We start from the raw sequence: 13,562 nt of genomic DNA, 5'->3' as shown, positions 1-13,562 counted from the left end.
GGGCATTTCAGGAAGCTCAGTCTGAATTTACGAAAATAGTGATAATGCAAGCACAGGGCTCTCCAGCCTTTCCTGGCAAAGACTAACACTGTAAACGAGTCTATCCACCTCTTTGCCATGGACACGTTAAGTACGACAATCGATTCACAAATGAGAGGCATCACATAGGAAACCCGGCTATGCTATAAGGGCCCTTCCACACTGGCGCATTACAAGCGTTTTCAAAGCGGAGCGGCCACGCAGCGAACACGCCGCGTGCTCGCGGCGAAAACGTCGCGGATGAGAGAGAGCCTAGAATCTATACTCACTTTGGTGTCCACTAAGTGAGTATACATAGATTCTAGGCTCTCTACCAACCCCCTAGAAATATTGAATGCTACGTGCATATGTACGAGATTATGCTACGCCAGCTGTCTTCTAGCTCGTGCTACGTGTTTAAAACTTACTTAATACGTGCGTTAGTGTTACTTGTACGATATTTTATTTTTACACGTTTTTAATATTTTATTAGTAAAAATTATAATTGAATACCTAATAATTAAAATTTCAGATTAGATTACCTAGAGTCTACACCATTTGGCGTGGTTCGCGTCATCATCATAATCATCATCATTTCAGCCATAGGACGTCCACTGCTGAACATAGGCCTCCCCCAATGCTTTCCATGTTGATCGATTGGTAGCGGCTTGCGTCCAGCGCTTCCCTGCTACTTTTAGGATGTCGTGGTTCGTCAAGTGGTTCGCGTACCGGACTATTATTTCAGCCAGAGGCCTCGGACACCTCGGATTTGATTCCCACATACCTAGGTTGCAAAATTAAAATGTATGAAACTAATATTACTAAAGCGAAAGAAGAACGGTCACGCCCCATACAAAAAAAACCCAGACCCGACAGAAACGAGACATACCTCAGTTTTTTTGTCATGTCTTAATTAGTTAAATTATATATTTTTTATATTCGAAATCTATGTATAACACCAAAATATTACCCTTTGTTTTTGTTCAGGCGTTATTCAAAAACTAATACAAAATGCTTATTTATCACCAAAATTGGTAAATGTATGTACCTAAATGTCTAATACAGCTGCTATGGAATATATCTAGGTGACCTGGAGATACAACCGGATTATACAGGGTGGTTATACCTACATTTGGAACGATAAGTGATCTCACTCGATTATTTCTAAACTATACAAGATATCTAAAAACTAGTTACTGATTCTGAAAGTGCTTCACGAGCTCTTTCAAATGGTACCAACAATAAGGTACAGATTATGGAAGACGGTAACATTGAATTTTTGGATTTTGTAACTTATTATTTTTTCCACCCTGTATAATCCGGCTGTATCTCCAGGTCACCTAGATACATTCCATAGCAGCTGTAATAGACATTTAAGTACATACATTTACCAATTTTGGTGATAAATAGGCATTTTGTATTAGTTTTTGTATAACGCCTGAACAAAAACAAAGGGTAATATTTTGGTGTTTATACATAGATTTCGAATATAAAAAATATATAATTTAACTAATTAAGACATGACAAAAAAACTGAGGTATGTCTCGTTTCTGTCGGGTCTGGGTCACAGATGACCGTTCTTCTTATATTATTATATTAAGATGAGTCTACACTAATAATAAAGAGGAAAGATTTGATGGTCTGTTTATTTTGAAGGTTTTAAACTACTGGACTGATTTGAAAAATTATTTCACCATTAGAATCGTACGTTATTTTTGGTGAACATACATGCGATACGAAGGTCGTCGGGTCAGCTAGTATTGACATAAATATTTTATCCGTTGTCTGGTGGTAGGATTGGGTAAAAAATATCGATATATCAAAATATCGATATTTTTTCAGAAAAATATCGATATAAATTAGCGATATTTTTTCCGACGATATATCAATTTTCGATATTTATTTTCAGATATCAAAATCGATATATTTTAATATTTTTAAAGCTCTGCTATTGCTCTTAAATGGTTCTCTCGGATATTGCTCTTAAATATTTGATATGTCAGGCATCTTCAGTGTCATCTGAAAGGGTAGCTTCAGTGGTAAATTTGGCTGTGCCAAATGATAGGAGCAGACTTACAGGAGAACACATCAAAAAAAGAGTGCTCCTGATGTCAATATCAGACAAATACTGGTTTGAATAATGTTTTTTTGTCAATGTTTAATTGCTCATTCGAAAAAATAAATTGAAATATTACAACTTGAGTTGAAACAGCGACATGTATTTTCTTTAAAATTTAGATAATTTTGGCCATTTTTATAAATAATTGCAAATTGGGCAAAAAATATCGATATATCGAAATATCGATATTTCTTGGGCGATATATATCGATATATTTGAAAAATATCGATACGATAAATATCGATATTTTTTTTCCGTTTGCCCATCCCTATCTGGTGGTGGGTGCCTATATGGTACCACTGACTGACCTCTATACCTTGATTTTTTAGAATCCAGCAGAGATGTAAACAAACACTTTCATACACAATTACACCATAATCACTTACGTGTTCATAATATCATACACATTATTTAACAAGCCCATGAAACCAACTTTATTTTCACGTATAAACAAGTTTGAAATCAATCTTTGAAACAAATTATTTTAGCAAAATACGTGGACGATGAAAATTTGTGAGACTTGTCAAATTGACTTGACGTTTAAAATCATGTGTTATCTCCATATTGTCTATGACTTGTCTCTGACACATCAGTGCTGTAACCTGTGAGTCATAGACAATAATCTGTAAATTTAATCGATATTATTTAAAGTATTCACTTATTCCGATTACTGATTAATTTTAAATAAAAAATATACGATACTTTGTTTAGTTTTCCGGTGATAACTTCGACAATATTGGAGATAACGTAAAATTATTTTTCTACTTTTAGTGTATACCTTTTTCGGAGTCAGTTTAATTTTAGTCGGTTTTATTTAAACGAAATTATTTTACTTTTTTATGCATTATGCTTACGTATTGTTCCATTGCTTATTTTCCTATATAAGTAAATAAAATAAAAGAAAATTAAAATCTTCTTTCAACTGATAGCATCTTAAATTACCTCCCTAGCGGAATAGACCAACAAAGAACTGAAAGTCTAGACAAAGTGCAAATTATAATCGCAAACCAGTCGAAAAGTGGTCGAAAAGTCCCTTTTTTGTATGGAGTTTTGACGGATTCGATTTTCGATTCGATCAAAAAGTGCGTTTTGTCTAAGGGGGCTGAGCGAGCGAGATGTCACTAGTAGCAACACTGTCAAACAGAACTTTTTGCAACTATTTGAAGTTTAATAACTTTACGGATATCATTGATTGTTTTATTGTCCAGTGTGTTTTTTGATTACATCTGTGCATACAGTTTGTTTCCTGTTCTCGAAAATTTCATAATCAGTTCACATTCAATGTTACGACTTTGTTGCATATTTTTAGTATTTTGACGATCACCCGGCGATGATACGCAAGTACTACAATAATTTCACTTCGCGATTAACGAGAGGTTTTGTCACATCACTAGTTCACAGACTAAAAATATTTTTATGTCAGTTCGCCATTTTTGATGACATTTCTGCTGAGCCCCGATTACGGTAACTTTTAACGTCTACAATCCAGACGCGTTTCTGATTCTGCAATACGATTGGTCAAAACAGCTGACGTAGGTACGCTGTTGAACGACCAATCGTATCGCAGAATCGAGAAGCGTGTCTGGATTGTTGACGTTAAAAATTACCGTAATCGGGGCTCTGATTTCTAAAAAATTAGACTGTAAGTCAGTGCATGGTACTCTTAGAACAAGCTCTGCTCTGCTTAATTTGGATTTGGTGGAATATTTATTTATTTATTGACGTGCAAGCACATAATAAGTTGCATTAAAACTAGAATTAATCAATAAAGAAATAATCGATTCATATAAAAGATAATCGATTCTTCATAACCCAAAGCCGTTATCTAAAAAAATTAACGTGGAAAAAAATAAAATGTCTTCATTCATGTCAATGTCACTGTCATCAAAAGAAATCAAAAGAAATGTCAAAAAATCTTTGGAATCCCGCATCCATCACGAATGTTTTTCTATTTAATATTTATTTCTATGCGTAACAGATGTTTTCGTTATAACTAGATTGTACCAAGATTATACCTCAATAATACGAAGAATCTTCAATTCTAAGAACTAATACTTCGACTACGAAAATGACTGAGGCAGAGATCACTAAAGAAGGCCTAGATAAAAATCTTGAAGATATAGAAATACAAGAAGTCTTGCAAAATGGTACTGATCTTCGAGAATATGCTCTTCAAATCGACAAGGGAATAAAAGAAGCCGAAAAAGCATCAATTGCAGATTATTTGAAAGAAAGTGAGAATATTGGCTCACTACACTCTCAAATAGAAGAATGTGATAATATTCTGGAACGTATGGAAAGCATGCTGATGGTATTCCAGGTAAGTACACACAAGCAAGGAATTGATAGAGCATATAACTTGTATCATACTATCTGACCACAAACAATTCCTACATTTCAGATTGTAGTATATAATTTTTAATTTATTTTTTCTTTTAGAATGACTTAGGTAGCATCAGCAATGAGATAATTAGTTTGCAAAAGCGTTCCGTCAACATGTCAGTGCAATTGTCTAACAGACAGGTTCTTAAAGGACCACTGTCTTCATTCATAGAAGACATGGCTGTATCGGAGACACTCATATTGTAAGTACTTATTAAACACCCCTACCAAACTTGTAAAGTATTAACTGAACTTTTAATATCTTTATAGTGGGATCAATAATGTGCCCGTAACAGACAAAGAATTCATGGTACAACTTGCTATATTGAACCAAAAGCTCAACTTTGTCAAAGAACAGGACTTCAAAGAAACTAAAGCATGTCATGATGTTAAAGATGTCTTGGAAAAATTAAAGATAAAGTCCGTATCAAAAATAAGAGCCTACATTCTAGAACAAATATACAAGTTTCGTAAACCGATGGGTAACTACCAAATGCCACAGAATGCCATGCTGAAATATAAATTTTTCTTTGAGTTTGTACTTACAAATGAAAGAAATGTTGCTCAAGAGATATGCAATGAGTACATTGATACATTGAGCAAAGTGTACTACTCGTATTTTAAATCCTATGCATCAAGACTGGATAAGTTAAAGTATGAAGAAGCTCCTACCAAAGAAGACCTCATGGGGATAGAAGATGGATCTAAAGGGGGTTTTTTCCAGAAATCTAATCTGAAAAATAAAAGCACGATCTTTACCATTGGCAATCGAGGTGATGTATTAGCACAGCAACTTGAAGCTCCAATTATAGTTCCTCATGCACAGCAAAAAATCAAAGTAAGTGTAAATAAAAATTTTTGATTAATTGCTAAAATAAGTATCTACTCTAAAATTACTGCATAACACAGTTTACCTAATTGAAATAATTATTCATGTTTTGTTTCGCAGTATTCATATGAGGCATTATTTAGAAGTCTCCAATATGCCCTTGTTGATAACGGTTGCCGGGAGTACCTTTTCACAACCGAATTCTTTCATGTGAAAGGCAGCCATGCTCAAGAACTCTTTGACAGAATTCTTGGAAAAACATTGTCTTTACTTGTGGTATGTATGTCCTATCAATTTCATATTAATTAATCATCAGTAAGAATAAATAGCATATACAGGTTGTCCTAAAAAGATTATGCCAACAAACTTAAGGAGATGATAGACTAATGGATGACTGTCTTCTTAACCTAATTTGTCAGACATTGACCATTTTCTAATCTATTTCCAGAAAAACGTGGAAAATTATGTTTTAGAATGCTATGACTGCTTGGCATTGTTTTTATGCATCCAACTCATAAATCGATATAGATGGATGTGTCATAAACGGGCTGTTGGTGCTCTTGACAGGTAATATTTTATTCTATTTTATTTTGTTAGGAAAACATAATATGGTGAAATAATAATAGACTAATAAGTCAATAACCACTGTTTGAGATCTACTAACTACTATTTTTTTTACTGCTTAATTTATCCGATTATCTGAAACTGTACTGTGTAAGTTGGACATTATTATGACCTATAACTTCATTTCATTGTTCAATTGTAATTTTTTTTAATACAAAAATGTTAAACATCATTTTTTTTCAGTTACTGGGATTCCTTGCATGGTGCCCTGTGGCCTAGATTGGAATATGTTTTAAAATTGAATATTCAAAGTGTAAGGGAATGTGATCCAGCAAAATTATCTAATAAGGAAATGGGCCCACATTATGTAAGATTTTAATATTTCCTCTTATGGGTCATTCCACAAAAATATGTTAACTCTTAGTCCGCGCCACATTTCACATGAAATATTTGTTAATATTTTATTCCAAAATTATTAAATAACAGCTCGCAATGGGCTTTATTCATCACCCATTTATATTTTTTGAAACTATTTTTAAAACATCTTAAATTCCTTTTGAATGACCTAAAACGTCATTCCCTAGGCATGTCCGTACTCCAAAAGTTTGTGTTTTGGGACCCACATTTATAAAAACATCAACTTTATCCTTTGTTTTAATTAACGAATAATCTATTTAAATGTATATTACACCAAATGCTATTAATATTTTGCGGTTTCAATAAACAATAATTTGATTTTCTTTAGTTGAAAAAGAGTCTACAGCTTTTAGCGTCATTCCCTCGCCACGCACTGATTTTATAATTTTGCGCTTTAATATGTATTTAGAGTGAATGACATTTAGTTGAGTTTAAAGTACGATACGAAGTTATCCTCAGACCATACTGGCTTTGCGGTAGCCGTTTTTTGAATTAGTGCAAACGTGCCAGTTGTTGCGGAAACATGTGTTAATCCAGTCACTTCGTCAGTCCCTAGTTGAGTAGCTTTATTGATTACAATAAGAAATTGTATATATTTTAATTAGTATTTACGTGTGGTTTTTTGCCTATTTTCGGCACATCGTATTAAGCATCTTATAATATAAAGTTAATCTGTATTTGTGTTAAGTTTTACTCCAAATCGTCAGTCCCTAGAGCGTCAGGCCCTAGCTTTAAACGGCACTTGGGACTAAATTACTAGTTAGGGAATCATGTTTTTTATATAGTGATAATAACAAAACAATTAAATTATGTATATTAACTTATCTATAAATGTTAAGGTTATAAGTTTTATACTTTATTAGAAGTCATATAGGAGTAATGTAGTATGAAGAAATTGAAAATTATAATTTCTCCTAAAATAAAGCATAAAGTGACTGGCCCTTTTAGACATAACATAATTAATTAATAAACTATAATTTACACTAATAAAGTATTCAAAAGCATCTTAAAAAAGTTACGGACAAAATGACGTCGAAAATATACAGATTTTTATGGAATGACCCTTATACAGGGTGGAATTTTGTAATGCCACCTGGAAGGAAAGTACTCTTAATACTGTAGATAGAAAATTTTACTGAAAGAAAACATTCCTTTATTTTTGAAAAGAAAGAGAACTGCATTTCGAAAATTCACTACCATACCATACAATTTTCTGTACATAATTAAAAAAAAATAAGATTTCATGGTTTTCCTTTCATTTGATTTATCAAGTTTGTTCGAGAGATTTCATCCTTTTACTTAACCTTAACGATCGATGTAATAAAAATACAAGGTGTAATTTTTAACAGATTTTAGTTAGTTCGATTCCCGGGTGTGGCAAGCAAAGGACAATGACCAAAAGTGGTCCAAATGTCCACCACTAATGAGACCTATATTGGCTTATAGTCCATTAAATAGAGATTAACTTTCAGTATGGGACGAAAAAAAAATAAGCTGTCAGTAAAAAGTTATGACTGTTTGAAAAATTTATGTGCGTTCCCTTCGAGAGGCCACTATGGAAAACGAAGGTTTCGTATACATAAAGATTTAGCAGAACCTCTAAAACAAATGTAGCCAGAATGATAAATTTGTAGGTGTTGTAAGTTGGACGCTACAACTCGCCGAATGTGGTCCCTCAGATGAACTATGTCAAATGCCAAATTACTGAATCTGACCAAATAAGATGATTTTGATGAATGGTAATATTTAGGAGGTAAATCGTAGGGCTACATACGAAAATAAGAGCTCTGCATAGTTACTGCAAATAAAGAAAATCCAATCAGACGATGGGCCCTCAGTTCACCAGTGCACAAAATTTACTTTAATGCTACAAATTGTAACTTGAGACTAAGTTTCTTTGGTAAGGTTTTAATTTTAGCAGAAGTAGCCACAATGCTACCCTGAGAGTACGGGGTTTATATATTCTACTAGTACAGAATAAAAGCTCTAGTAAAGTGAGCCCTCGGAACACACGCTAAAAACCAATTCCATGATAAATATCTCGCCCAACTCATTGTTTGATAAAAATAGTTTACAGCATTTTATGTACAAAATTTGCAGTTTAAAATTGTATTCAAATATTATTGCTATATAAAGTATTTAAAGAAATATCTTGCTTCTTAAATTCTCCGTAATGATTTTGTGTATGTTAACCACATTGTCGATTTTTTTAGGAAACTCAAAACAAAAGTGTAAGTAGGTATTCTGTACGATTGCCTAAGAGGTATTTTGAGATAAATCCGAGTCTATTGATTTTATTTTAATTAAATACGACGTAAAAATAATTTTATTTAAATTACCTATGCATTGTGTGATACGAAAATAGATTTAGAGCTGTGATACAACAAAATCGATTAATGCCGCGGTTCATTAATCAGTAGCAGTGAATCGTTCGTTCGTTTCAGCCAAAAGACGTCCGCTGCTGGTCAAAGGCCTCCCCCAAAGATTTCCACAATGGCCGGTCCTGTGCCGCTCGCATCCAGGTACCTCCTGCGACCTTCACCAAATCGTCGGTCCTGCCACGCTACGTCTTCCGGCTCCTCGTCGCCACTCAAGTACTTTCCTGACCCAGCGGCCATCAGCTCTACGAGCTACGTATGCCCCGCCCAAGCTGCTACTTGATTTTAGCGATTCTGCGGACTATGTCAGTCACTTTGGTTCTCCTACGAATCTCCTCATTTCTGATTCGATCACGTAGGGAAACTCCGAGCATAGCTCGCTCCATGGCCCTTTGGGTGACCTTGAGCCTTCATGAGGCCCATAGTAAACAACCACGTCTCAGATCCGTATACCATCACTGGCAACACACACTGGTCAGTCTTAAATAAATAAAATAATATAAAAAGTATTTATTTCAGATAACAGAGATCCATAAATGTTAGTTAAAACTTAGGCTTGCATGTTAGTATTGAATGTTAGTATCTTATTTTCTACAACCGATCTCGTCCTGCTGAGCATGTGGCCGATCAGTGGACAATCCCCACTTTCGGATATCTCCTTCAGTACGCTGTGGCACAGTTCTTAAGACACTGCGGTATTTCGGACGTGAGAATATCGCGAAGCTTCCCGCGGCGGACGCTGCCCAGCCGAGTTGAATTCAACGATTGAGTGAAAATCGCACTGTATATGTTACGGCTAAAGATAGTTGTGAACATAAACTTAAGATTAGCCGGCTAAACTTAAGTTTATCTTCGAGAAGCAGCTAAAGTTCGATAACATGTTAGTTTGCGTCGTGATATTCCATCTTTAGCCGGCTAATGTGCACATTAGCCAAAACGAAACGGCTAAAAATGTGTTCGATGGGCGCGCCAGGCCGGCGGAGGGCTTGAGGGGGCGGTGGGGAGGCAACGCGCGTGCACTTTTATTTTGTAATTATAAATACCTACAGAAGATTCTGTAATGACCAAATGGTTCCTTATTATTTTATTTTAATGATTAGGTAGATATTGTTTTAAGTAATTAATAATTTGTTATTGTAATAATTGTAATTTTGAATACCTACATAGGTACATAAAAGTACATGTGTAATCAAAGTGATTATTTTTATTAAAGTTTTCGTGTCAAAATAGTAAACATTATTACATTGTTTCCTTTTCAATTTCCTTCTACATTTTTAGCCAAGGGCCTGCGGTTACACTTAAGTTTAGCCGGCTAAAGATAGAAGAAACTAACATTAACACCTCATCAAAGATAAACTTAAGTTTAGCCGGCTAATCTTAAGTTTATGTTCACACCTATCTTTAGCCGTAACATATACATGGTAATTTTGTTATCAGTGTACTTTGTTTTATTATGCTCTATCTATAAAAATGTTTAACAGTACAACTTTATCTTGAATTATTTTCATCGTGGTATTGGTTGTGTAGGGACACTTTTTCTAGTTATCCATTAATTTTCTGATGTGTGGTTACCCTAATACGAATATTTTGTTCACACATAAATGAGTCAGTTATATTTCATGAAAGGAAATATTTACACACCACACATATACTTAAGTTTGTACTACGAAATGACTACGTTTTTATAGTATTATGTGTAAATTAATACACCTTCCACCTTGTCTCTAAATATGATAACTTTTTTCTGAAACGTGTGGCCCGAGGGCTCACTTTACTAGAGCTTTTATTCTGTACTAGTAGAATATATAAACCCTGTACTCTCAGGGTAGCATTGTGGCTATTTCTGCTAAAATTAAAACCTTACCAAAGAAACTTAGTCTCAAGTTCCAATTTGTAGCATTAAAGTAAATTTTGTGCACTGGAGAACTGAGGGCCCATCGTCTGATTCGATTTTCTTTATTTGCAGTAACTATCCAGAGGTCTTATTTTCGTATGTAGCCCTACGATTTACCTCCTAAATATTACCATTCATCAAAATCATCTTATTTGGTCAGATTCAGTAATTTAGCATTTGACATAGTTCATCTGAGGGACCACATTCGGCGAGTTGTAACTTGTAGCGTCCAACTTACAACACCTACAAATTTATCATTCTGGCTACATTTGTTTTAGAGGTTCTGCTAAATCTTTATGTATACGAAACCTTCGTTTTCCACAGTGGCCTCTCGAAGGGAACGCACATGAAAAATTTTAGTAGTTTACGCGCTAATCTCAGGAACTACTGGTCCTATCCCAACTAATATTATAAATGCGAAAGTAACTCTGTCTGTCTGTCTGTCTGTCTGTCTGTCTGTCTGTCTGTCTGTCTGTTACGCTTTCCCGCTTAAACCTCGCAACCGATTTTGATGAAATTTGGCATAGAGATAGTTTGAGTCCCGGGAAAGAACATAGGATAGTTTTTATCCCGGTTTTTGAAACAGGGACGCGCGCGATAAAGTTTTTCTGTGACAGACAAAATTCCACGCGGGCGAAGCCGCGGGCGGAAAGCTAGTTTGAAATATTTTTGTCATGGATAGCCCATTTATCAAAGATGGTTGTAGGTTATACAGGGTGTTAGGTAAATGGGTATATGAGCCGACAATAGCCCATGTTAACATAGGCATATAAATGGTATGGTGAAGTCAGAAATTTGATATCATCATTTGAATTTTTTAAATTTTCATACAAAATAAATTTTATAAAATCCGATTTGTATGAAAATTAAAATAGTTAAAATGAAGATATCAATTTTCTGACTTCACCATACCATTTATATGACCATGTTAACATGGGCTAGTGTCGGCTCATATACCCATTTGCCTAACATCCTGTATAACATCACCCTACAACCAATAGGGGCGGAGCAGTAAAGACAAATGTTGTAAAAATGGGAAATATTATTCAAACTATTTTCACGCGTACAAAGTCGTAGGCACAGCTAGTATAATGTAATAATACATCTATAACCCCGTACCAGTTTTAAAAAAGACTATTTTTACCCCTTTCGCATATTCAAAGTATTCCAATATTGTTGTCTTCCTTCTGAGCTTATTTTTTTTTCTTTTAGCAAGAACCTAACACGGCACACTAAGCGACATGACATAACATGCATAGATTAGTCCAAAATGTGCGATAGATAGACTGATATCGAGAACATTTTTCGGATGAAAAGGTGAAAAACATGACTTTTCATTCAGTCATAACTTTTTACTGACAGCATATTTTTGATGGCGGTTTGGTTATAATGAATCAGTATTTAGTAGACTATTTTACTACATAGGTCTCGTTAGTGATGGACATTTGGACCACACTCCATACATTTTTGGTCATTGTCCTTTTTGGAAATCTTTGAATGCAGTTCTATTTCTTTTCAAAAATAAAGGAATGTTTTCTATCTACAATATTAAGAGTACTTTCCCTCCAGGTGGCATTACAAAATTCCACCCTGTATGTATATTAAATATTAAACATTATGTAAATATACTTATTTAATATTGAATTACTTACTCATTCCAGATAACCCGTCGATATGCAGAATTTTCAGCTGCCATGTTGAGCCTGAGTGAGCAATTTCCTTCTGAAGAACTTAGCAATCTACTGTTAGTTTTACAGGATGAAGTGCACTGTTTCTTACTAAAAATGGCTGCAGAATTTCCACAAAGAATACAACAACTAATATTTTTGATAAATAATTATGACATGGTGTTAAGCATATTAATGGAAAGAACACGAGACAACACTAAAGAGGCTGAGAGTTTTAGGGAACAACTTCAGTCCCGAAGCACAGAATATGTAGAAGAAATATTGAGTCCACATTTTGGGGGAATGATGCAATTTGTTAAAGAAGGCGAACAATTACTAGAAGGCGATAACAAAACTCAACTCGCAAGTTTGGAAAGAAAATCTTTGCCTTTGGTGGCATCGTTTAGCGCAGGATGGAAACAAAGCCTAGAACAAATACACAGAGAAGTATTAGTTTCGTTCCCTAATTTAGTCACAGGATCTGGACTATTACAAATGGCGTTGACTAATTTTGTCCAATACTATCACAAGTTTGTTAAATTGCTCACACCTAACGCCAGAACACAGTTAGTCAATATTCATGTAATTATGGTAGAAATAAAAAAATATAAAACAAATTATTAAAATAAAAGAAAAATTGCTAGCTATATGCTTCGTGCAAGTATGGTATTTATTTTGATTGATATGATAAAATTATGTCGAATATGTAATTTAAAGTACTTATTAAGTTATATTAAGATGTTTAATTAAGTGAAGAAATAGAAATAAAAACCGCATATTTAATATGAACCGTTTGATTTATATTTTATAGTACGATATTTTCTTATGGATACTGGTTAAAAAAATACTCGTGTTTAATTGTAGTCTTCCAACGACAACACTACATAATCATTTTCGGCGCCAAACATGGCCCGCAATCAACCATGTCTTATTTTTTCTTACAAGGGGGTGGGAGGGAGTCTCGTTAGTTCTTACGTAAGATCACAAAAATGCACAAAGTTAAAATTATACTTTGAAAGTGCGAGTAACCGCGCAAGTGCCGAGTTTCGCTCGGATGCGTATAAGAAAACGATTTCCATTTCTATGGCAACGGTCTTACGTAATAAATGAATGGCCCCTAAGCGCCTAATAAGGTACTCAATAAAAACAAAAACCGTCGATAAAATTTAATAGGATCGAAGTTATGCAGTATTTCTAGACATAAATCAAGCTTTGCGATTTTGACTTTTCAAACACCCAATTTACCTATTTATTTTCTTTTTCGAGATAGTAAATTATTGACTTCATAGACTTG

The 13,562-nt window shown here is 34.3% G+C and overlaps 1 protein-coding gene across 1 annotated transcript; it reads left to right on the top strand.

Annotated features, from left to right (window-relative positions):
- The first annotated feature begins 4,032 nt into the window (after positions 1-4,032).
- On the top strand, positions 4,033-13,057 carry LOC135087800 (vacuolar protein sorting-associated protein 52 homolog). Its single transcript, XM_063982593.1, has 7 exons — positions 4,033-4,457; positions 4,577-4,722; positions 4,790-5,357; positions 5,469-5,624; positions 5,797-5,915; positions 6,156-6,279; positions 12,263-13,057. The coding sequence occupies exons 1-7, from the start codon at positions 4,206-4,208 to the stop codon at positions 12,890-12,892; spliced, it is 1,995 nt and encodes a 664-aa protein (XP_063838663.1). The 5' UTR covers positions 4,033-4,205; the 3' UTR covers positions 12,893-13,057.
- The last annotated feature ends 505 nt before the right edge of the window (positions 13,058-13,562 follow it).

The sequence above is a fragment of the Ostrinia nubilalis genome, chromosome 3 (genome assembly GCF_963855985.1).
Source record: "Ostrinia nubilalis chromosome 3, ilOstNubi1.1, whole genome shotgun sequence".
NCBI classification, from domain to species: domain Eukaryota; kingdom Metazoa; phylum Arthropoda; class Insecta; order Lepidoptera; family Crambidae; genus Ostrinia; species Ostrinia nubilalis.
Note: the sequence above shows the minus strand (reverse complement) of the source record. Positions and strands in the feature narration are given on the sequence as shown.

Coding starts and splice junctions, on each gene's coding strand:
- LOC135087800 (XM_063982593.1), top strand. CDS start 4,206: ATGACTGAGGCAGAGATCACTAAAGAAGGCCTAGATAAAAATCTTGAA. Junction 4,723..4,789: donor GTATCGGAGACACTCATATT/GTAAGTACTTAT, acceptor ATATCTTTATAG/TGGGATCAATAATGTGCCCG. Junction 5,358..5,468: donor ATGCACAGCAAAAAATCAAA/GTAAGTGTAAAT, acceptor TTTGTTTCGCAG/TATTCATATGAGGCATTATT.